The sequence below is a fragment of the Cynocephalus volans genome, chromosome 3 (genome assembly GCF_027409185.1).
Source record: "Cynocephalus volans isolate mCynVol1 chromosome 3, mCynVol1.pri, whole genome shotgun sequence".
Taxonomy (NCBI): Eukaryota; Metazoa; Chordata; class Mammalia; order Dermoptera; family Cynocephalidae; genus Cynocephalus; species Cynocephalus volans.
This window is the reverse complement of record NC_084462.1, coordinates 183,094,474-183,119,777: the sequence shown is the minus strand read 5'-3', so window position 1 is coordinate 183,119,777 and position 25,304 is coordinate 183,094,474. Positions and strand designations below refer to the sequence as shown.

At 44.0% G+C, this 25,304-nt stretch overlaps 3 protein-coding genes across 3 annotated transcripts in view; 2 read left to right on the top strand and 1 right to left on the bottom strand.

Annotated features, from left to right (window-relative positions):
- TDRD9 (tudor domain containing 9) overlaps positions 1–11,537 on the bottom strand; it is a 97,948-nt gene extending 86,411 nt beyond the window's left edge. The window contains exon 1 of the mRNA XM_063091606.1: positions 11,353–11,537. Within this exon, the coding sequence (XP_062947676.1) occupies positions 11,353–11,537 (185 nt within the window). The remainder of the gene's footprint in view (positions 1–11,352) is intronic.
- RD3L (RD3 like) lies at positions 1,380–2,342 on the top strand. The gene is made up of 2 exons (XM_063088756.1): positions 1,380–1,678; positions 2,042–2,342. Exons 1-2 carry the CDS (start codon positions 1,380–1,382, stop codon positions 2,340–2,342), a joined length of 600 nt encoding a protein of 199 aa, XP_062944826.1.
- A 7,717-nt stretch (positions 11,538–19,254) lies between the features above and the next one.
- ATP5MJ (ATP synthase membrane subunit j) lies at positions 19,255–25,033 on the top strand. Its single transcript, XM_063091855.1, has 4 exons — positions 19,255–19,340; positions 22,999–23,122; positions 23,862–23,885; positions 24,849–25,033. The coding sequence occupies exons 2-4, from the start codon at positions 22,999–23,001 to the stop codon at positions 24,878–24,880; spliced, it is 180 nt and encodes a 59-aa protein (XP_062947925.1). The 5' UTR covers positions 19,255–19,340; the 3' UTR covers positions 24,881–25,033.
- The last annotated feature ends 271 nt before the right edge of the window (positions 25,034–25,304 follow it).

The window sequence follows — 25,304 nt, the reverse complement described above, 5'->3', positions numbered from 1 at the left end:
TTGCATCTTCAACCCCAAAAGGAAACACTAAAGTGATTTTCTGTGTTGAATTATAAGATTTTGTTTTAAACTTTATATGTTCTTATGTCACTTATTTTTTCCTGACAACCCATTATTGCCTTTATCACCATGTTTTTAAAGAGATTAAAAGTATATTTCAAAGTTATCTACTTAAGTGTTTATAATACCCTGTAGCATTTCGACTTGCTTAAATATGCAGATTTAACTACCATTTTGCAAAAAAACCCAAAATGAATACAGAATGTAACATTTGCTAAATATTTCACATATGATGGACACCACCATTCTTTGCCTATTTTGCTCAATCACAACAGCTTTCTCAGAATGTATATTTTGCAAATGGTCAAGTCTGATGTAGTCTTCCTTTTTTCATTAGAGAGGACAGCGACCTTACTTCTAAATGGCCTGAAAGTTAAGCTGAAGAATAAAAGCAACATGGTTATTTTTAGAGCTCTACAGGCATAAAAATACAGCATTAAACTGTGACCTACAGCTATGCACAGCGAAGCATCACACCACGCGACAGTCTTCACTTTAGCTAGGAGCACATCCGTGTGCTTCAGACAACCATTCTTCATTTCATTACCAAAGACACGTCGGAATGCATTTAGGACCAGCATCCGTAGCTGCCGGCATCTTTTTCAAATAGACTGAGCTACATTCAAAAGGTAGACCATTACATAACTTGTGGAGATTAAATAGTAAGTTATTTTCATCATTTCTTCCAGCTTACTTACAAGGTGAATTAATGAGCACTCTCCAAATGAAGACATCACAACCTCATTCCTAACACAGAAAGTTATTTATTTCAAATACAGTTTCACTGACTAAATAAGGAGGCTCTTTCCTTCAACAGAGGACACATCCAGGAGAGCAAGATACGCCCGAGTAAACCACAGCTTCATCACCACTCCAAGCAAACTCTTTAGCAACATCACCGCATCAGATCTTTTAACTTATCAGGTAAGCTTTAAATCTCTTCTGTACAACACTTAAAAGTGTGTCTGTAGATAGCACTTTCCCATACATTACTATTTTAAGCCTCCTAAGAACTTTTAACAGCAAGTGTTAGTGTTATGTTCAGAACCTCCTTAGCTTGTAGATTATCTCTGACTTTGTATTTTTAATTTCTACTTAGCAACATAAAAGTATTTTCAAAGCTTAGTTTTTGGCACTGACCTAGTTAGAAATTAAAATACTTTAATTCGCGCTCTAATCTTATTTTGACCTGTATATCTAACCAGTAAAAAAATTCATGTACTTTTCTGGAAAATTTATTGTAAAAAAACAAATATTTGCTGATCAAAACCATAACATTTTTACAAATAAACAAGAGAGAATATTTCCACAGGCTAAAAATGCCACTTTTTGGTTGGATGAAATGGCCAAAAAATGATCCCTACAAACCCACACACTATCCTGGCTCAGATGTAGTGACAAAAACTCTGCTTCGGGAATTAAAATGGCACCTAATGGAACGAGAGAGATTAATACAAGAGCTCGAAAATGAACAAAAAGTGAAAAAAACAGGTGTGGATTACAACTGGCTGAGAAACTACCAGAACCTCCACACTTCCATCCCAGCTACTGAACAGAGACAACTTGAAGTACTTTGCTCACAAGTTCAACCTGGCCAAACCGGAACCATTCTCAGCAGGTAAAAGTACTATAATTCTACTCTTGTGATATTTGCTACTGCCAAGCCTAAATTCCCCACGTGTTTACACTGGAAACTGTATTCTATCATGTAAATTACTTAATCACGTGTATCGAATACTCAGCTACCAAAATCCCTAGGGATAGTCTGGACAAAAATATCTATTGATATCTTACTGGTAGAAAACTTGTTTAAAATACGTTTTAAGGTTTTTACTAGAAGCATAGTTTTAAGGCAGTGTGCAGATTACTCAAAAGATGGGTCACTAGTATATTAGTACATTACTTAAGCTGTATTTTGGAGATAAAGAGATAGGACCAAAGAAATTTTTGAATTGAATATTCACTACCACATTCCCCCTAGATTTCGAGAAGTTTTGGCAGAAAATGATGTACTGCCATGGGAAATAGTCTACATCTTCAAGCAAGTTCTGAAAGACTTCCTAAGTAATACTGACAACGGGAGTCAGCAGGAGGGCCTGGAGGATTCAGGAAACACAGACTGTCCTGTTCCTGCTGCAATCCCGGGTGAAAGCTACAAGAGCTCAGGCAAAGATGAAATACCCACTATTTCAAGCTATGTTGACAAAATCACAAAGAACAGGTTCCCAACATTCTCCTACAGAGTATGGAACCTACCATATTGTTATTATCCATCAAGTTAAGTTACTGATAATGAGAGTTCTTATGACCATCTTAGAATCAGAACTCTCAATATTAAGAATAAGAAAACATGATGAGACTCCAAGTTTCTCTTTGTTACAAGGTCAGAAGTTAAAGTTTCTGTGGATATATCCTATGTTTTAAATAGTGTTCTTTTTTAACCACTCTAAACATGCAACGTTTTCATTGAACAGTATGCTTTTAACTATTTCCTAAATATTTTGAAAAAATGTTTGAAGTATTTTCTTATACATCAAACATATCTCACAGGAACTAAGGCAATTTTATTTAGGATGAAGCATGACAAATCGTGTGTGAAACTTAGACATTAACCTCGACTTTTGTTCTAAAAGGAAACTATGTATAGAATAAAATAAATGATTAATGTGAATCTTATCTTTACAATAGAACACTGAAAAGAAATCAACATCCCATTATGTGATTGTCATTTCCAGCAGGAAAGGGGCAGTGAGGAAGGAAACAATGTGCAGTTTAAAAACAAAGCAGTACTTTATTCTGACACTCAGATTTGTCTTTAATCACAATATTTTTAATCTCAACATTAGAGGAAAGTATAACTAAAAAACACAGCTCTATATTAAATCAATAAAAAAAAATGGACTAATTCAACATTAGTAGCTGCTCCTTTCTCAAAGACAAATAGTCAATGCTGGCATATAATTTAAACCTATATCACTCATGTAAAATAGCAAAATATTTGACATACAAAATTTGACATTTGATAACTTCATTAAAAGTAGGAAACAATGCATTAGTCAGATTATTTTTCAACACAGTACTAGAATACTTACCATTCTTAAAGGTAAGTACAAGAAACCTAATGTATATAACTTTATATTTGGAGATTTATTGGTTTTCTTGCATGTAAAAGGAAAAAAATTCAAGATTGGAACCAAATACATACTTAAAAATGAGCTGGCTGGTTAGCTCAGTTGGTTAGAGCTTAGTACTGGTAACACCAGGGTTCAATCCCTGTACCGACCAGCCAAAATATATACTTAGACGTATACACATATATACACATACATATATACACATATACATATATAAAGGGGAGTGCAGATGGGGGAGGACTACTAGGAATGCATCGGGTATGTTTTATCATGAGAAAATAGTATTAGCACAGTAGCTAAAATTTTTAGTTAGGAAATAGTAAGAAGTAAATAAATGAATCCATGTAAAAGTATTCTCCATAGTACCTGACATATAATAGGCTTTCAAAAGTTAGCATTACTAACCAGCCCAATCCACTTTTACTATACTTTCCTTTAATTAATTAAATATTTTACAGTAAGTAAAGTAATTCTTGTACATGCCAGGCACTGTGCTAAGCACTGTGTGTATTTTCTTATTTCATCCTAACCTGCTAAAGTAGGGCACCTTATTCCCACTTGACAGATGAGTAAACACCTCAGACATGTTCAACAGCTTGCCCAGTACAGAGATAACTGACAAAGGTAGGATTTACATCCAGTCTGTCATACCCCTGCCCCACCTTACCCTCTGAGCTCCAAATGCATACAGCCAATTGCCTACTTGACAAATCCTCTTGAGTGCTCACAGGCAACTTAAAATCAACATGCTCAAAACCAAAGTCATAGAGCTTTGTTTTCTAAAAGGATAAAATTCAAGAAAGGAATCAGCTAGAACATACATAATCAGAACAGTGTCCAAAACACACACACTCTAAAAACCTAACTCTTCAATGACATCATCAACTAGTATTTTCCTTCTCAGTAAACGACAGTACTACCTATCCATCCAATTCTACAAGCCAGAAATCTCAGAATCACTCTGCTCCCCTTGGGATGGCAGAGGAGCCAAAAATAAAACCTCATGTGCACAGATAAATGGCAGAGCCAGTTTTTGGTTATCATGAACATGATTTTGGGTGTGTTACAAGGGCTTGGAGGAGGAAAAAAAGCTGAAATAGACTAGACAGACTAGGAAAGAAGGTGGGGAGGACTTCTTTAGCTGCAGAGGTCAGAGGAAACTTCTCTGAGGAGGAGACATTTGAACAGGGTCCCAAATGATGAAAGGAGCCCATCATGGGAAGAAATGGGAGAGAGAAGAGGAAAAAGGGAAGCGCTCTATACAGAAGAAAGAGCAAATGAGGAAGATGCAACGCGGGAATGAGTTTGGTATCTTCAAGACACAGGGAAAAATACCAGTGTGGCCAGAGTGCCGCAAGAGAGAGTAGCAGATTAGGCAGGTGCCAGATGGAGGAATGCTCAGTAAGCCACCACAGTCTAAATTTTGTTCTAACAGCAATGTAGATCACACACAGAGTCACATATGTGCCCAAAGAGCCCTAGGTGTGAGTGTTTACTCAAGAACTTGTTCCTCCAACAAATATTAGTTGAGCATCAACCTCAGGCCATGCATTCTACTAGGTAGTAGACTAGGTTGCCAGAGGGCAAGAATGAGAAGCCAGGACACCAAAAACAGAAGGCTTTTGCAATAATCCAGGCAAGAGATGACAGTGGTTTGGTCTATGGTGGTGACAGTATAAACTGTGAGAAGCACTCTTATTCTGGAAATATTTTATAGTAAAGTTGCCAGGATATTCACACACACCTATTAGGAAAATCAGCTACAGCCAGAGGAGTAAGGCAAATTTTATGATTCAATCAAGCTAGGAGTAGATGAGGGAGCAACTCTCATCCTGTCTACAATAAGAACCTGGCATATTGTAAGCAAGTACTCAATTACTGGGACCTGCTAAGGTGGTTCATTCATTCAAACAAATATCTGAGTTCCTACTATGTGTCAGGTTCTGCACTAAGTGGAGATTCAGTGATAATCTGTATCCTTGATAAGTTCTTATGTGGGGAAAACAACACATAAGATAATTCCCACAAAAGTACTAAGAGACGCACATGCAGGGTACTATTTAAGTGGGCTCACTCACCTGCTTTTCCTCCGACCCTTGCAGCTGCTCCTTCCCAGTCTCCTTTGCTCATTTCATCTTGTCGACCTAAAACATTCAAGCACCCAAAGCTTGGGCCCTTGGACCTCTTCTCTCTCTACACCCACCCACTAGGGCCTAGCACCTGGAGTCTGATTTCACCTCATTGATCTCAAAGCCTTAAACTCTCAACTGTCCAGCTCCAGCCAGACTTCTTTCCTCAACTTCAGACTGCCTACACTGATTGCTGTCTAACAGGTAGTTCAAAATTAACATGTTCAAAATCAAATTCCTTGTATTTCCCCACAAACCAGTTCCTCCTGCAGTCTTGCTTTCCTCAGTTGAAGGCAACACCTTCCAGCTGCTCAACCAGAAACCTAGTGTCACCTGTGATTGGTCCCCACTCATATCCTGTACCTAGTACAGCCACAAAGTCCTTGCCTCTATTAAGGATGTATTCCCAATTCCACCATTGCTTACCACCCACCTGCTACCATTCTGGCCTAAGCCACCATCCTATCTCTTGCTTGCATGGGATATTAGTGTTCTCCAGAGAAAGAGAACCAACAGAATGTGGACAGAGATTTACTTTAAGGAATTAGTCCACACGACTGTAGAGATGCAAGTCCAAAACCCACAAGGTGGGCCAGCAGGCTGGAGACCCAGGGAAGAGCTGCAGTCCAAATCCAAAGGCAGCCTCCTGGAGTTAGGTCTTCAACTGATTGGATGAGACCCACCCATATAATGTAGGGTTATGCTTTACTCAAAGTCCACCAACTTAAATGTTAGTCTCAACCTTCACAGAAACATCCAGAATACCATTTGACCAAATATGTGGGCACTATGGCCTAGCCAAGTTGACACATAAAATTAACCATCACAGATGATATCAATAGGCTTTTCCCTAACATCCCTGTTTCTGCCCTTGGCTCCCCTTCAACCCATTCAACAAAGCAGTGATCCTGTTTGAGCCAGAAGTCACATCATGCCACAGCTCTGCTCAAAACCCCAAAGCCATCTCCAGTGGCTCCTCTGATGAAGCAGCAAAGTCCTCGCTGTGACTTAGGAGACCACTCTTGATCTCCCTGTTACCCTCTTACCTCATCTATTATCCCTTCAGTCCCTCTACTCCAGCTGCACACAATAGATACCAAATAGATACTCCAATACTTTCTTTTTTTTTTTTTTTTTTTTTTTTTTTTTTTTTAAAGATGACCGGTAAGGGGATCTTAACCCTTGACTTGGTGTTGTCAGCACCACGCTCAGCCAGTGAGCGAACCGGCCATCCGTATATGGGATCCGAACCCGGGGCTTTGGTGTTATCAGCACCGCACTCTACCGAGTGAGCCACGGGCCGGCCCTCCAATACTTTCTTAATCAATGAGAAAATTACCTAATAAATCCGTTAAACCGACAAAAAGATTTTTTAAAAGACACGGACTTTGCGGGTGAATAGAAAATAGGAAATCTTGGAGGGTAACAGAAGCATACACTAATGTCTAAGTGAAGCCTAAATACCAAAAGGCAACTAGAAAAAGGTAACATGCTTTGGAATCAAACACATCCATTCCACAATATAATATATACGTGAACTGGGACAAGGTAACCTTCTCAACTTCTCTGGTCCTTGCCTTCCTCAAATATAAAAAGAAACTTCCCTGTGTCAGGACTGAGACTGCTTGTACTACCTGTGTCTCCTAACAGTGCCCAACCCAGTAGGCACTCAGCTTACAGCAACACATACCAGTAGGTAAAACTGAAATTTAAAAAGTGGGAACTGGGTGAGAGGAATTGCCAGGTCACAGAAATCTGAAACCTTTCTATGGTGCAGCCTCCTCTGGGACAAAGCACACTTTAAGGTGGTGAAGAGTCAAAGACACAAAAGTGACAACGAAGCAAGAATATCAGAGCCAGGGGTTATTGTGAGCTGTGGAGACAGGAAAGCCTCCGCAGAGAACACAGAGAAACACTGGCAGAAGGACAATGGGAGGGAAGCAAGGATCCCAGGCACAACCTGAGGATCACAGACTGCAGCCCGAAGGAAAGCTGGCACTGACAACCCTGCAGGAGAACGCTCAAAGGAAGGTAAGGAAAAAAGAGAGCAAAATCCACAATTAGCACAAGAGTAAAATACAATACCATGTGGAAAAGGAGAAATGGGAAACCCATAAAGTCATTAGAAAAATAGTTTACAAGCCATTCACCTGGTCCCACACACACACACACACACCAACCCCTCCCAACCTGCAGCGCGCTAACTCCTCACCACAGCAACCCGAGCGATGCTTTTCTCAGTGAGAAATAAACTCACACTGTGACTCCATGCTCACCGCATACTCTCACGACCACCTCACAGAACAATTCCTATCTGAACTACCTATGATACAGTCTTGTATTTTCTATTTCTCTTTTCTTAATGCTGGTGGTCACTACTCATTAAACCAATGTAACAACACTCTCACAGACTGGACTCTAGTGACTCAACACAAGTGAATCTTACCATAGAGTCACTATCCCTAACAAATACATTTGACTGCGATATAAAAGCCTTCCTTCTCCTATGTCGAATGTTTTGTCATTGACATCAAAACCTCACTCAAAACTCTGCCTTACTGGGAAAACATCATTCAACAAGTTTCTGGGCATTTGCTGTGTGCCAGCCTTCATGGGTCAGCGTTACATTAGTACACTGCTGTCACAACAAATTACCACAAATTTAGCAGTTTAAAACAACACATATCTACTACCTCACAAGTGCAGGTGGACTCATCTGGGTCTCACATGGCCAAAATCAAGGTGTTCACAAGGGCTGCATTCCCTACTGGTAGCTCATTCACATTGTTGGCCAAACTCAGTTCCTTGCAATTGTAGGACTGAGGTACCCATTTCCTTAATGGCTGTCAGCCAATCCAGTCTTTGCTCCTAGCTGCTCCCATTCCTTCTCATGCTTTCCATATAAATCCCTTTAGCAACAATGACTCCAGTCGGGAGAAAGTTCTGCTTTTAAGGGTTCATGTGATTAGACTGGGCCCACTTAAGTAATCTAGGTAATCTCCCTACCATAAAGTCTGTAACCTTAACATCTACAAAACCCCTTTTGCCATGTAACATACCTATCCACTGGTTCCAGTGGATATCTTTGAGGAGTCATTCTGCCTATCACTATAATTTGCTACAGAAAGTTGGGCAAGTCACTTTACCACCCAAGCCTATTTCTTTTTTCCTTTTTTTTTTTTTTTTTTTTTTTTTTGGTGGCTGGCCAATATGGGAATCTAAACCCTTGACCTTGGTGTTATAACGCCACACTCTAACTAACTGAGCAACCGGCCAATCCACAAGCCTATTTCTTCATTTACAAAATCATTATAGTTGATTAACTGATAATGCCATCAACCTCAAAGTTTTTGTGAGGATTAAATAATATAGCTATATTTAGTTGAGTGCATATTATGTGCTAGAAGCTCTGTCACTGGATATACATGTGTTTAGAGCCCAGGAAGGCACTTCCAGAGGAATGTCATCTAAGCTGGCTTACAGACCAACACTGTTTGCCTGTCTGTCACTAGTTAAGTACAGAAATTAAAACATTTATGGCAGTTTTACAAAGTAATTTTACATATAGTGAACCTAATAATTTAAAAAATGAGGCTTGCATTTTGTTGGTTTTTTCCATTTCATTGCCCTGAAAACTCATTTTTATTGATTTTACAAAAGCCTCAGTCTGTGAAGGACAGGAAATTTTAAAAACTGGTCCTTGTAGTTAAAATGACACTTAAATCTACACTTTTAGTCTCTGACAAAGTCAAAGATAATTCACGCAGTATCACGTTAGTTATTTAAAAGCAATGCCATTCAGCCTGTTAAATCTAAGCGGTAAGTAGTGGAGTATTAAGTAGGGGAAGTGGCCTACAGAATCATTAACCAGAGTAGTTCAAGGAAATAAAGTGTGCAAAAATGTAGACAAAACACAAGGGGTTTCTTTGTCCCCTGTATGCCTCCAAGAAACAAATTTACCAGAGATGGCATGGCTGCACTTGAAAGGGCTCTACAGTCTTGAACCAATTCACGAAAACTTGACCCATTCTCTAGGCCTATCCATCAAATCAGACGCAACCAACAAACAAGAGTAACTTTCAAAAAATTAAAAAACAAAAACCACTCTCTCACCTGTAAAGAGTGTTGAACTTGGGGTGATGAACTCTAGTGATGGAGATACTCCAAGCTAGGGGTACTTCCCACGCTGGCTGCCTAGAGCAAGATGTTTCTACTTACCAGGTCTCCATCTTTCTTTCTAAAAAGAGTGTCCTCTTGCTTTATTTCCACCAAAATCACATGAACAGAATAAGTGACAGCAGCCATGTAAGTCAAAGAATAATGAGAGGAGGGTTATGAAACTGAACGGAGACCCAGCATTCACGCTCCTTGTTATTTACCCAAATGAGTTGAAAACTTATGTCCACACAAAAATCTGCACACAGATGTTTACTGCAGCTTTATTCATAATTGCCAAAACTCAGAAGCAGCCAAGATGTCCTTCAGTAGACGGGTAGACAAACTGTGGTACATCCAGGCAATGGAATATTAATCAGTGATAAAAAGAAATGAGAAGGTTGCCCAGTTGGCTCAGTTGGTTAGAGCATAGTGTTATAACACCAAAGTCAAAAGGTCTGGACTCCTGTACCTGCCATCCACCAAAAAAAAAACAAAAAAAGGAGCTATCAAACCCTGAAAAGACAAAGGAACCTCAAATACATATTACTAAGTGAACGAAGTCAATCTGAAAAAGCTGCATACTGCTTGATTCCAATTACATGACAGTATAGGAAAGGCAAAACTATGGAGACAGTAAAACTATCAGTGGTTTCCAGGTGGTGGGGGAAGGGCACAATGAACAGGCATGGAACCAAGCAGGTATCCCCTTTTCAATAAAGCCCCTCAAAAATTTACTGAAAGCTAGCTGTGGCCTTGGTTCCCCAAATGTGAAGTATGTTAAAATATGGGAACTGGGCTCTCCAACTAACAACCAGGGAGCTGAGTTATAAGACTAGTAATCAAGGAAGGGAGTACAAAGAAACACAGGATGTAGCCTAAGCAATAAGGAGCTTAGCTGAGTACACATGATTACAGCCTAAGCAATAAGGAGGGAGCCACTTGACTCCAAGGATCAAAGACACTATCTTGACATGTGTCCTTGAGATGCTTCTGCAGGGAATGAGACCAAGTTTGCCCACCAGATGGAAATACTGACCAACTGTACACTATAAGGACACCACACTGGAGCCAGAAGACTGACAAGACAGGAACACAAAGCTCTTCCTTTGTCTTCTGAGATTCGGCCAATCAGAAACATCCACAGGGTCCTCACCCAGCCCCAACCCTGACCCACAAGCTTTCCCTTTAAAAATCCTTGTTTGTAATCTTTAGAGGAGCATTAGTTGCCTCTGCTCCAGTTATTTGGCCTTGTAATTAAACACCTCATTTCATCCTCACCGCAACCCAGTGTCAACGTCGCAGCTTCGTGGGCGTTGGGTTGGGCAACAGGCACAGCACAGAGGATTTTTAGGGCAGTAAAACTACTCCGTGTGATACTTCAACGGCGGACGCATGTCATTGTGCATCTGTCCAAACCCAAGAAACACACACGCCAAGAGAGAACCCCAGCGTGAGCTGTGGACTTTGATGGTGACGCACCAATCCGGCTCACCAGCTGGAACAAACGCACCGCACTCAGTCGATGATACCAGGGGAGGCTGCGGGAGGGGAGGGCTACACGGGAACTCTCTGTACCCTCTAATTAACTCTCCTAAAAACCTAACACTGCTTCAAAACAGAGGAAGTATTCACGACATGTAACAGCTGAACGCCACTCCAGACGGGCTCGGCTCCCCGCAGAGAAACACGAGACAAGCACCTGAAGAGGTGACCCGCTCGGGGGTGGGGACGGGCCCCGTGTGGGGCCCAGCTGACTCCGGGGCAGTGAGCAGTCACCAGACCCTCTCCCAAGGGCCGCGGTGTCTGCGCTGGCCCCAGTGTCGCCCAGGCCTCACCCGCCGCCCGCCGGACCGGCCGCACCTGAGTCCTACCTCCCGAGCGCCGGGGCCGGTGCCGGGGCCGGGTCGGAGGTAGGGGCTGCACCCACGCGCAGCGCCTCCTCCCTGGCCGCCTCGGCCGGGAAGGCGGGCGGCGAGCCCAGCAGCTCCACATCGGTGACGGCCTTGCCGATGGTGAACCAGTCGTTGATCTGATCGAGGGTGAGTTTGCGCAGCATGCTCGAAGGCCGGGCACCGGCCGCAGCTTCAACCGCCGGCGCCGAACCACAAGCACGAGCAGCACGTAGACTGCCGTTCCACAACTCCGCCCCCGCCACGCCCTCCAATCAGAACGCGCCACGCGAGGGGGGGGGGGGCGGACCTCGGATCACGTGGGCCACGTGGGCCACGTGGCCTGGCCTCGTGCCGCCGGCCCCGCCCTGCCCTGCCCCGCAAGGCCCGCCGGGAGCCTGCCGCGCCTGCCCCGCGCAGCCGCAGAAGGCATCGGTGTGTGGTACTTGGCCTTGACTCACCCTCAGTGTGAGGCCCAGGCGCTCTGGGCGGACGTGGGGCGGGCGTTTATAGAGGCCCTGCTGCATGCCTGGCCCAGCGCAGGTCGAGCCAGAGGGAGGACGGCAAGCCGGGGAAAAGATTTGCGTTTGATATGCGGGGGTGCGCTCCTGGCAGCCAAACTGCAGTGTCCTGGCACGTCATGTGGGGGCGAAGGGAAAAGGGAAGGGATGGGAGAAAAACGGTCCCATGTGGACGCCTGAAGGATAACCAGGAATGAGCCGGGCGCAGGAGGACTGGAGAGAGGGTGACAGGGAAGGTGGTCCACGAGCGAAGGCCTGAGGCAGAGTTGAGCTGAGGACCTGGAGGAAGGTCTTTGGGGCTGAGTTATCTTCCTTCCTAAACCTATGTTGAGGGGGTGGGGGAAGCGCCCTACTCACAGCGGGACCAAAACAGGGGTGGGCGACAGGTACGGGTGGGGAGGCTGTCCGCAAATGGATGGTGGCTAAAACCCTGAGAGCGGCCAAAATGTGCCAGACCCACTTCTAGAAGAGTGAGGACAGGACCCTAGGAAACTCCCTAAAAGAAGGGGCTGTGACATCCATCAGAAGTATGCAAAGGAAGGCAGGTGGCAGGGAAAACCAGAAGAGGGACGGGACTGCCTGCCCACGGGCATGTGCTCCGTGCCCAGTGCGTGTGCAGCGTGTGAGAGCGCAGGAAAGAGCCGTGCGAGTGAGTACACAAGGTGTGCAGAGCCTGGCGCTGCACGACAGCGGGAGGCCCCATCAGCTAAGCACTGGGAAATGCCCCGGAGTGGCAAATAAGAGGTCAGCTTGAGAACCGTGTAGAGAGAAGTCTTACTAGGTAGAGTTGTGCTATACTAAGCCGGGAGTCCTGCCTCCAACTCTTGGCCCCGTCAGTAACTTGTATTGTGAGCTCTGGGCCTCATATTCTGCCTTTTCCAAGTACTACAGCCTCTGAAAAGAGCCATCCCAATACACTGTTGGAAGGGAAAATAACTTGTTTTTCAATAAATAAGAAAACAATCATAAAGTCATTGAGCCTGTTAATATGTCTTTAAGCATTCACTGGAAAATATTGCAGCTTCATACGTTATGTGAAGGCTAGGACATAATTCTAAATTTCACAAAATATATTGAAACCACTTCAAGCAACTCCAGAACTCACTTTTCTTTCCCCTAGTATGTGGCTGTTCCTACATGCTATCATCTTTTGTTGATGTCACAATGAATACGTTTTTAAGTGGAAGGTGCTCTTCGGAAGAGGGTTCCTTTCAAACAAACCTTTTCTGGGAGGCATTTTCTATCCTTGTTCTTTTTGAGCTGCTGTGTAATTCTCTTGAGTTTTGAGTTTTTAACCGCAATGTAAGGACACTGGTGCTGCTCCAGTTTGGAAATTTGTTCTCATTTAATTGCCATCTTCCTGACTAAACACTAGTTAACATCCTGTATTGCCACAGACGGAATGGCTTCGAGCTCCCTTCATTTGACCCAGTAGTTACTGGTGTTCTGTACTCGGGCCAGCTCATCTTGCATTCCTGCCCAAAGCTGAGAGTTAAAAGGGACAGCCTGCCATTGGACTGGGTTTTTGTTTGTTTGTTTGTTTGTTTCCTTAATTTTATTTTGTTGATATTGTGGCCCATTACTGAAACCTCCCTCCCTCCCCCCTCTCCCCCCTCCCACCCAACAATGTCCTTTCTGTTTGCTTGTCGTATCAACTTCAAGGAATTGTAGTTGTTATGTCTTCTTCCCCCCCCCCCCCGGTTTTGTTTTGTTTTTTTGTGTGTGTGTGTGTGTGTGTGTGTGTGTGTGTGTGTGTGTGTGTGTGAATTTATTTATTTATTTTTAGCTCCCACCAATAAGTGAGAACGTGGTATTTCTCTTTCTGTGCCTGACTTGTTTCACTTAATATAATTCTCTCAAGGTCCATCCATGTTGTTGCAAATGGCAGTATTTCATTCGTTTTTATAGCTGAGTAGGATTCCATTGTGTAGATATACCACATTTTCCATATCCACTCATCCGATGATGGACATTTGGGCTGATTCCAACTCTTGGTTAGTTTTGTAGACATCTAGGCCAGAGCACAGAAAGGCTGCTTCAAGGCCTCGTGGGCCTTGGTATTTGGGGTAGGTTTTACATATTTGCATTCACAGAGCAGCTTGAGCTGCTGATCTAAAGGGAAACAACTGACAGCAATTGCACATGATGTTGATGCCGTCAAGCAGCAGCCTCGATAAAGCCAGAGAGGCCATGCTCAGAGTACCTTCATGTCTTCTCTGACCTTCTTGGCCTCAAAATGCAGCATCTACACTTTGAATAAATCTGCTGGGGTTTTTTTAAAGATGAGTTTTCCTTACAGTGTTTTGGATTCGAAACTAAAGACCTTAAAAGTCTAGGTATCTCAAGTCTAGTCTGAAGTTTAAAAGCTTTGTCTCGAAATAGCTTACAATGATGTTCTTCCTTAAGTTTTTCCTAAATGCTTCTTGTCCTCAGGAGTTGTGTAAGTCATTATAAATCTAAAACATTCTTTTTCTTTTTTTTTTTTTTTTTAAAGATGACCGGTAAGGGGATCTCAACCCTTGACTTGGTGTTGTCAGCACCACGCTCAGCCAGCGAGCTAACCGGCCATCCCTATATGGGATCCGAACCCGGGGCCTTGGTGTTCTCAACACCGCACTCTCCCGACTGAGCCACAGGCCGGCCCCTAAAACATTCTTTTTCTAAGGCACTGGTTCTCAAACCTAGTCCTGGTCTCAGGACCCCTTTACATTCTTAAAAGTTATAGAAGAACTTTTGTTTCTGTGGGTTATATATGTTAGGGATTACAACCAATATTTTATTTACTTATTAATTCATTTTAAAATAACAATAATGGGGCCGGCCCGTGGCTCACTCGGGAGAGTGTGGTGCTGAGAACACCAAGGCCACGGGTTCGGATCCCATATATGGATGGCTGGTTGGCTCACTGGGTGAGTGTGGTGTTGATAACACCAACTCAAGGGTTAAGATCCCCTTACCAGTCATCTTTTTAAAAAAAAATTTTTAAAAATAATAATAATAACAATAATAAACCCATTTGGTATTAGTATTCTTTTATGAAAAGTCATCAGATTTTCCAAAAAGAAATTTTGTGTGCAAAGTGACACTTTTACCTTTTCACAGATCTCTTAATATCTGCCTGGACAGAAGACAGATGTATTCTCAACACGTACAATAGAATACAACTGTTTCTGTGTTCACTCTGTTGTGACATCACAAGTCATATAGCCTCTTGAAGACTCCACTGTACACTCATCAGAGAATCCTAGTGAAAAAGACAAATAACTTCTTACCATTATGATGAAAATAGTTTTGACTACCAAGGGCCTTGGCAACCTCCAAACCACACTTGCAGAACTGCTCCCTTTCAAAATAGCAAGCTTTTCAAGTTTTGTGTGCAGCTTTATTTGATCCTAAACTTTTTCCCTTCAAAGCAGGACCATGTTCATTGACCTTTACTCCTTCCTGCATCCTCACCCTTCCATCTAAGCTCATTTTCCTTCTGCCTGAATTATGAACATTAGTATTTCTTTTACTATGTATTTACTGATGGGTATTCCCTCATTCTTAGTTTGTTCAAAACTGTCTTTATTTCACCTTCTCTACAGAACGCAATTACTTTTAAGATTTTCTCTTTGTCTTTAGTTTGCTATGGTTTTATTATGAGGTTTCACTTATCTTCTTGGTTTCTGTAGGGCTTTTTGAATCTTTGGCTTTTTCCCCCCCCATCACTTTTGGAAAATTCTCAGCCAGCCATTGTCTCTTCAAATATTTCTGCCCCACCTCTCATTCCTCTAATCACACATATGATGGACGTTCCTGCTGTTTATTATCTCTGCTCTTTTGTCTCTCTATGCTTCTGAATGGTTTCTCCTAACCTACCTTCCAATTTCTCAACTGTCTAATCTTCTGCAAAAGAAGATCCAACTTCTATTTGGCTCTTTTTAAACCAGCTAAGTGGCTTTGTTTTTTAACATTTCCAGTTCCCTGTGTTTTTCGCTACTGGGATTATAGGGAGTAAACCTACGGAACGCCTCCATGAGTCTCCCTAGAAATGCTGATGGAGACTCATTGGGTTTCTGGGTTACTTCCCTGACTTTAGCCAAATTGGTGGGGCATTTTGCTGCCCCTTTGAGACCTGCCATTAGAGCCTGGCGATAAACCTTCAGGTGCTCCCTACCTTCTGCCGAGTTGAAATCCTAGTTAGGTCAGGTCAGCGGAAACCCGGCTTCTATAACATCAGGGAGGAGGGTGGGTTTACCGTCAGGTCCTGGAACTTTTTTTCAGCTTTCCAGGAGGATCCGCTGTTTTTCCTCAGTGGTGAACAGGACCTGGAGGAGCTGCTGGCAGTCATCCCAAGTGGGCTGATGAGTAAAGAGAAGAGATTCTACAAGGTTAGTGAGTCCCTGGGGGTTTTCAGAGAAAGAGGGATTCTGGTATTTTCATTTGTAAAGATCGGAAGAAGAGAAGGGCCAATACTGCAGGGGCTGGTTGCCGTCCTCATCAGGGAGGCCGTAAGCCCTGAGAGAGAAAGTTCGAATAGCTTCTGGAGAACCAGCACGCCAACTGCGAGTCCCTTGCGCTGGTCCAGAGTTCTGCATTCCTATTGGCGGGGCTGATGGCTGAGTGACCTGTGGACGAAGAGCTGGTGGGTATGGGGGAGGGGGATCCATGAGGAGGAGGTCTGGATCAGTGTCCTGTAAAACAGGAGGTTTGTTTTTATCTTCTTTGAGGGCAAACACCGCAGATGGACCTGTTATGGGGACAAAAGGCCGGACCCACGGAGGTGGATCAGTGACCAGGTCTTCCCATGCAATAATGTAAGGGACCTGGTCGGGATGACTTAAAGAGTTAAGACCAAAAATTTTTCTTTTGACCGCCGTGATCAGTGGCAGAGAAAAGGAGCCTTTGGTGGGCCACCCGAGTTGGAAGGTTGGCCATTTTGAAGAACAAAGTGTTACCCATTTATTTTTTTTTTAACCTGTACAGAGAGGTTATGAGCTTTAGTTTTTACGTCAGTCCAGTGTTTTAAAGTTAGATTTAAGGGAGTAGAGACAGACTGCCCTATGTTGCCCCAGAAAATTGTTAGTTTTTACACACAGACAAGCAGACAAACAAAAACCAAACCACTGACGTGCCCCTTTTATGGGCGCAACAACCAGCCTAGAGATCTCCCGTGGAGCTGAACTCCTAGAGATCTCCCGTGGAGCCGAACTTGTTCACCTTTTACAGAGGAATCTGGAGCGTTCTCCACAATTCCTGTGGCTGCAGTGTGCCGGCACGTCTGCCCCACCACTGGACCACTACAGATGGCTCCGCTTTGGAGCCTCAGAAAACCAGACTGGTGGGGCCGAGCCTGTGGCACACTCGGGAGAGTGCGGCGCTGGGAGCGTGGTGACGCTCCCACCACGGGTTCGGATCCTATATAGGAATGGCCGGTGCACTCCCTGGCTGAGTGCCGGTCACGGAAAAAGACAAAAAAAAAAAAAAAACCAGACTGGTGGCTCTGTCCTAGAGCCCCCACAAAATTAAAACCAAATCACAGACAAGGACACACAGACCGACACAGCATACGAACAGACAACCGCAGTACCTGCAGCTCGAGCGATCCTCTGCTCCCTAGTCTTTGGCCCTAGGGAGAGCGAGCTGGATCCCGGACGAGCCCCCAAAAATGTAAGACTGCTCCAAGGAGCTAATCTTACATGTTACGGGAAGGCTCGCCTCGAAGAGACCACAAGACCAGGAGCAATGCAATCAGCAAGAGATTTATTAATTCCAACGCATTGGGGTCCCACCACAAGGCTGAGGTGAGACCCTGACAGATTTTTGGGCTTTACTTTATACCATTTTAGGGGCAGTTTTTCTGGCGGCAAGGAGACAAAGCAGTGAGCAGGTTTCATTGGTTAACTCAAACGACCTTTAAACTGATTGGCTAGCACATATCTACTCTTAGGCAATTTTCCCTTCAGGCTTATACTGATAAACACCTGGCCATCTCCTGGTATGCTTCCCTTTTTCTCAGTACTTGGAGAGTACGTGCCCTTCCTGGAACAGGGTGCCTTCCTTATGACCTCTTGGAACACAAGGGTAAGAACGTTAAGATGGCCCTACTACTGCTAATCTTGAGCAAGCTGGTTTTACAGAAGCAGACTGCGCAGGTTAGCACTTTCCATTCCCTGGTACTAAGCAAGCCTCGAGTACATGAGCTAATTTTGCAGTTAGCATTTAGCAGAGACCTTCCATCCATTTTCCCCCTCCCCCCATTACTCTTAAAAAAAACATATAAAATGGCGTTACTTGTGCTAACTTTAAACTAGCAGTTTAGTGACATCCAGGATGTTCTGCAACCGTGAGCACAGCTGATTTGCAGAAGCTGAAATATGGAGGTCACAGCAGAGCATAAAACTTTCCACATAAACATATCTTTAAGGAAGCTTCTGGGTAAGGGTCTTAACACACCTGGGTATAAGGGCAGGAAGTGTAGTTACCTGAGGTGGGGTCTCTGAGAGCTATCCTGCTTCTCATTGACACAAGGAGCTGAGAGCTGACAGCCTGTGGTTTCCTTGCTAACACAGGCACAAGCACAAGCTTGTAACCACAGAGCTATAGAGCATATAAATAAGGAGCTAATCTTACACCTGCTGAATTTTTCTATGTGTTTTTTTACTTCCCTAAACAGAGTAAGCATGGTCCGGTAAGGGGATCGCAACCCTTGGCTCGGTGTTGTCAGCACCACGCTCAGCCAGTGAGCGCACAGGCCATCCCTATATAGGATCCAAACCCGTGGCCTATGGCGATCCCAGCGCTGCACTCTCCAGAGTGAGCCACGGGGCTGGCCCTAAGCATGGTTATTTTTAAAAATGGTGTCAGGTCCAGTGTCTGCAGCCCCTGTGGAAGTTTTACATCGTGTGCTGAGAAGATGCCCAGATTAGACACATAAAAATACGCAGAAAGAAAAAGCTGACAGTACAATGGGGAATGGCGGGAAACGTCCCTGAGGTGGGAGGCTTTCCTTCTCCGCCTTTAACATATCAAGTAAGGAGGCTCCACTTTTTTAGGCAACAACCGGTCCAGTTTGTCCAGAACTTTCCCTGTTTCGGCGTTGAAAGTCTCGCGTCCCGAAAAAGCCATCAGTCTTGAGAAAGTCTGGACGGTCGGTCACTCTGTGAGCATCACGACGCACCCCGACGCCCGTGCACCCCACCCCACCGCCCCCAGCCCGGCCCTACCCGGCCCTGCCCCAGGCCCCGCCGGCCTCCCACCTGGGCCGCCGCTTGCCTGCCGCACCGTGGCGGCCACCGGGGGCGCTGTGGTGCGCAGACGCGGACTGGGAGGCGCTCTGGCCTTGGGACGCTGAGGCTCCTTCCTCCTTCCCGGCGGGCCCCGCGCGGCGCCTGCGCACTCGGTGACCTTTCGGAGTCAGCGGCTGCGGTTCTCTGGTGCGGCCTAAGCAGTTAGTCCTTCGCCGAGGTGAGTGCGGGGCCCGGCGCCCTCTGGCTTCTCGGTTCGGGGCGGCCCGGACCGTGGTGGGGGCGGGATGGTGAGCCCGGAGCCCGTGGGGACCAGGACTGGCCCCCGCCGTGGGGGCGGGGAGCGGGCGGGAAGGCTCCCGCTGACGTTGGGACCGAGCCCCCGGCCGCTCAAATCGTAAAGGGAGGCGGTCCGGGGATTAGCCCCCGGCGGGAAGGGTCTTCTCGGCCTGCGCTGCGCCTTCCCGCGGCCTGTGCACCTGTGCCATCGTACGGTTTTGACAAGGAGCTTGCTTTGGTTGTGAGTTCAGCTACCTGAGCGAGGTTCCGCAGCTAGTTAGTGATGGAGCTAGAAGCCAAGCCAAGAGGGCTCACCCCAAATTCAGTGCCTTCTCCCCTTTACAACTCAAGTCTCCCCGCAGCACGCTTGTTCTCCAAGTCGTACTGTAATATGACAAGGCCTTGGGAGAGGGGAAACGGGAGCTAAAACAAGATCAAATGGTGACAACCAAAACTGTGTGGAACTCGGACTGTAAATCCCAGTCTGGGGCTCAGTAGGTCAGACATTTACTATTTCCGGTGTAAGGTTAGGTAGTAGTTTGCTGTTAAGGTAAAATGCCAAAACGTTGCAGACTTAAACGGATATAGTAGACACCTATTTGACCACATATTCAAATATGATGGGGTTTTTAAAGATCTGGTGCTGTAAAACTGACACACAGAGCTGGGACATGTGGCTGGACAGAATGGACTCAGGTGGAAAAAGTAGGGGCCCTCACTTTATTAAATATTGGAAACATGCCACTTTGTCTAGCCAAATATGGCAACCTCGGCCAAAAGGAAGGCTAAGGGAAAAGGAGAAAAAAGAAGGTAAATATTTGCAATATACTATATAGCAGGTCTCTACTTTACCAGGGACCTAAGGTAATTTTTGGTGAGGAGATTACCGGGGCGCCTAAGCCCTGAGCACAGTATCAAGGTAAATGAGGTTTCTCTGGCCCCTTCTTACTGCCTTTGTACCCTCTCAGTTTACTTTGCCCTTTTCTTTCTGATTCTCATATGATCTCACTGTCTCTAAAGCCCCTACCTGACCTAAGCTAGGGAATCTTTTTAAGTTCTTCCTCTCTTAAAATCCCTTTGGCCTAGTAGTATTGCCATCAGTGGGCATTCGTAGCAGTTCTTTCTATTACTGCTGTGAGTGCTTACTGAATTCTTACTCCATGCCAGGCAGCAGGCTGGGCCTTTCGTGTTTCCTCCTTGCATTCCGTAGAGAGCTCTCTGGGACAGGTAGAGGTATCCCTGTCTCACAAAAAATCAAACCTCTGAAAAAACAGCTTCAGGGACTTGCTCAAAGTTGAGAGCAGAGCAGGCATAGCTGGTGCTGGAACCCAGGCTTCCAACCCCGTTGGTCCTCTAGAACGCTCCTTTCCAGTCGTTGCTGATCTCAGGAGGAGAGGAATCCACTGCATCCCTCTGAGCTCTTCTAGTCTGGGGCTTCCAGAGACCTCCTCTGGGTCCTGTTTAGATCCTCTCAGGCACCTTTTCAAGGCAGAGCTGTTGGTTTCTTGGAAACTCATGCTCTGTTAGAGCATCTGGGTATGGTCTGAGGACAGGAAATTTGAGAGCAGATGTACAGGGGTACTTCAAAAAGTTCATGGAAAAAATCATATTATCTTTTAATTCTACTTTTCCACTAACTTTTTTAAGTCCCCTCGAATCTGCAAGGAGTTTCAGAAGAACACAGCCACATCCTACAAGGTCACACTCAGAGGACCAGCCTTCAGGACCATTCCTCAGCCTAAATAAGTTCTCTCCTAGGGAGGACGAGCAGGAAGCCAGGCCTTGCGGTCAGACTCTCATCACAATCAGGAACATGGACCTGGGTAACATAGATTTGGTGTGAGCCCAATCCTGCTTAAATGTTGTGGGCTCTGGAGCAACTTTCTCCTAGTACCCACATTGTACAGGTGGGGAGTAGGGCAGAAAATAAGTATGTAAAGTATTAAGTAAACGCTGTTAAGTTTGGGGAACATTCTTCGAATAAAAGCTAAACTCTGGGCCGGCCCGTGGCTCACTCGGGAGAGTGCGGTGCTGATAACACCAAGGCCCCGGGTTCGGATCCCATATACGGATGGCCGGTTCGCTCACTGGCTGAGCGTGGTGCTGACAACACCAAGTCAAGGGTTAAGATCCCCTTACCGGTCATCTTTTAAAAAAAAAAAAAAAGCTAAACTCTCGTGGCCTCCAAGGCCCTAAATGACCTGGCCTGTCTTCTTTCCTGTAGTTCAGTCATAGTATTTTATCTAACAAGCACGTACTATATGATACCAGACAACACTTGATTTTTTTTTTACCCTTGTTTTTATACTTATTTTACAGTTGAGGAAGCTGAGGCAATTTAAGTTATAAGTACATGACAGCCAGGATTTGAATCTGGACAGCCACTGTGGCCTTTTTCCTATTCCTCCCACCTCTTCAAGTTCATTCTGACCTCGGGGTCTTGGCACATACATTGCCTCTACCGAGGACACTTTTCCTAGATATTCTGGTTCTATCTTGTTTGTCAGCTTCTACAACAATGTCTGGCGCCTAGGACATGCTCAGTGAATGGATAAATGACCACACAATCCAGGTTTCAATAATTTGTGGGCAGCCATTTGACCTTTGAATAGGTTGGGCTTTTGAAGGATTAGGCACTGTAAAACTGACACACAGCTGGGAAATGTGTAAACTCATAGAGCACCAAAGAGAAGTCGCATTCTGTGTAACCTAAGTGGCAATGTGAAAAGAGCAGTGGGCAGGGCAGGGCAGGGTGAGACAGCGGTGCAGACTGCAGCCAAAGCAGTCTCCAAGTGAGATGAGGAGTGCTCACACCTAATCATTCCTGACAACTGTTTCAGTGGCTGTAGTTTAATAGAGCACTGAAGATTATGAAGCCTATTAAAATGAAAATAAGGGTGTTTAATTTTGGGTCTGTAGTGGAGTAAATTGTAAAAATAATCAAAAGCATTACTTTGAGACCTGCACATAAAAGCCAACTGTAAGTTCAGGATTTAATGGCTTTTCCCAATCAAATCCAATAATTACTTAAATAATTGTTTTTATTCATTAAGTTCTATCATAATTCGCAGTTCTCATGAAATGATCTTATGCCATATGTTTTGTATTTAGCAATAGACTTCAAGACTGAGATACAGCTGATCAAAGTTCACCCAAGCCTGGGTTAGTTTCATAAGAAACTATGCTCTGATCATGTTTTTTGTTTTTGTTTTTTAGCTTAGAATGCCAGCAGTTCTTAATGTGATGATGGGAACATACTAGTTTTTCCATTTGAAAGTTAGAAGAGTGGTGTGTGATTTCAGGCATAGCATTAGTGGAGGATAGCCTTGGAGAGGGGGGACATGGTAAGAGAGCTCTAGGACTTGAGGAAGAGGAGATTGAGCCAGGATGGCCAAGGGTTGGGGGAGGGGGACATTGAGGGGCAGATTGAGCTTGAAGAGCTGTGGAGAGCATGAGGCTGTGCTTCTGGCATGCGTCTGGCACAAGCTTGGCTCCCTGTTGGGTAGTCCTGAGAAACAGGGTCAGACTTAAATGAAAATCTCTTACCAGGTAGATAGAACAATAGCCATCTTAATATTTATCACTGTGTTCATTTTCAGATGCTTCAAAGCATTATTAAAAATGTTTGGATCCCCATGAAGCCTTACTATACCCAAGTTTACCAGGAAATTTGGATAGGAATGGGATTGATGGGCTTCATCGTTTATAAAATTAGGAGTGCTGGTAAGTTTTTTTAATTTGATTCGTTTGAGTTCAGGAAGAAATTATTTTCAAAAAGAATCAAAATTGATGTTGTATAGGAACTATGATTCTTAACTAAGTGTGAACATCAGAACCACCTGTAGTGCTTTGTGAATCTAGAGGGAGCGCTTGTCAGCTATAAAAGGCATTTGAGGACAATTGGGGAAATTTGAACAAGACCTTGATATCAGGGAATTGTCGACTTTCTTAGGTGTGACAGTGGTATTATGAATATAGAGGCGATGTCTTTCTTATTAAAAGATGCAGGCTGAAATATTTATGGGTATAGTGTCATGGAACAGTTTTCAGCTGTTTGGAATATATGAAATTTTTTCATTATAAAATTTGGAGAAGAGGAATAACCATGTGGTTCACAGTAGAGCTGAGATAAGGCCTTGTCAAGTATTACTAAACCATTGATTAAAAAGAGGAAAGAAAGAAGAGAACTTTAAACTGAAAGACTAGAGTTTAGGGTATGGTAGGGGGGTGAAGAGCCATGCAAAGTCGGAAGAGCTCTTCCCTGTTCTTAGGACATCTTTTGTAGAAATTTTACCACCTCTTGACTATGAGACATTACAGCAAATTTCTATTTTCTGAAAGCTTCCTGTAATTGCTTTACCTAAGCTATGAAGCCTTCAGCTAAATGTTGATTTTGATGATGAATTAACTAAAGGCGTTTTTGTAAAGGATTGATATGACCAGTTTTTTCCTTTTATTTTAGATAAAAGAAGTAAAGCTTCGAAAGGTAAGATTTTTGCTTCTTAAAATGGTTAGGGAATGAAAACACCAACTTGGATCTTTTCGGGACAGGATATAATCATTGTTCTGAATTGAAATTGATACATGGTTCAGTAAATGTATAAGATGCCATAGAAATTCTTCAGGACATGAAGTTTGCCATGCCTGCTAGAAAAGAGAATTCTGAAATTTCTGCTTTTTATAGTCTGGATGTTAAAAACAACTGCTCACCCATTTGAGTCAAGTAAAACTTCCATGAGTAATAGAAAAATGGATTAATCGGGGCTGGCGAGTTAGCTCAGTTGGTTAGAACACAGTATTACAATACCAAGGTCGAGTGTTCCAATCGCCCAAAAAAAAAGAAAAGAAAAGAAAACTAAATTAGGAGTAGCTGATGCTACCAATAGGGAAATGCAAACTAGCTGTGCAACCATCCTATCCTGTGAAATTCCCTAATGATGTCTTTTTAATGTGTTTCAGAAGAAAGCACCTTTTATTAATATTTATTTATTTATTTATTAAAAGATGATTGGTAAGGGGATCTTAATCCTTGACTCGGTGTTGTCGGCACCACACTCTCCCAAGTGAGCAAGGGGTCAGCCCTAGAAAGCACCTTTTAAATGTATGCCCTAGTGCTGGACATTCCTTTTACTATGTTTCCCTGATGACAATGAAACTTCATCGTTTGAGTCTTACACAAACCCGGGACTGGCTCTGTGAGCTTTGAGGAAGAGGAGTGTCCTGCCCCTCTCACCTTTGTCCCTTGGGTGAGCAGCTGCATGAGGGCTGTCGTTTACACAAACCCTTCCACATGCTGGGTGTTCTGTATAGAAATGATCTTCCATGCTTTTTTATAGTATTGGAAATTGTCATTTACATGTTCTGATTTGTTGATAGTTATATAATAAGCTATATTCTACTTGTTTCTTCCTTCCTAAATTATACCTGTATTATGCATCTCTTTTGAAAGGTTCAAGTCCTGGACCTGCTCATGGTCATTAACCAGCTTTACTTGGAATGCACATGAGATGAAACATCAGTCTGCCTGTAAATCTAAGCAAGCTGTGTTAGATGGGAACATGGAACATCACTGTACACTTATATAAGTACCGTGGACTTCTCGGCATGAATAAAGTGTGTGTGAGATCACTACTACCCATACTGGGACTGCTTTCAGTGTGTTCCCCTCTCAGCTCACTTCTGTGTAGGTCTTTTGGAATGCAGCAGTGCAGTCAGAATACCACTGAGCTGTTCATCCTTAGGAAGCCCAAGGAACTGAAGCATAAACACCCTGAATGTCACAGGAGTTAGTGATCAGGATCTAGGTACTCATTCAAGAATTTTAATATTCAGTAAATGTGTGTGAAACGTGATTCTGCCACTTATCTACCTTATGGCCTCTCTGAGCCTCTGTTCTCTCATTTGG

Coding starts and splice junctions, on each gene's coding strand:
- ATP5MJ (XM_063091855.1), top strand. CDS start 22,999: ATGCTTCAAAGCATTATTAAAAATGTTTGGATCCCCATGAAGCCTTAC. Junction 23,123..23,861: donor TTATAAAATTAGGAGTGCTG/GTAAGTTTTTTT, acceptor CTTTTATTTTAG/ATAAAAGAAGTAAAGCTTCG. Junction 23,886..24,848: donor AAGAAGTAAAGCTTCGAAAG/GTAAGATTTTTG, acceptor CTCTTTTGAAAG/GTTCAAGTCCTGGACCTGCT.
- RD3L (XM_063088756.1), top strand. CDS start 1,380: ATGCCACTTTTTGGTTGGATGAAATGGCCAAAAAATGATCCCTACAAA. Junction 1,679..2,041: donor ACCGGAACCATTCTCAGCAG/GTAAAAGTACTA, acceptor CATTCCCCCTAG/ATTTCGAGAAGTTTTGGCAG.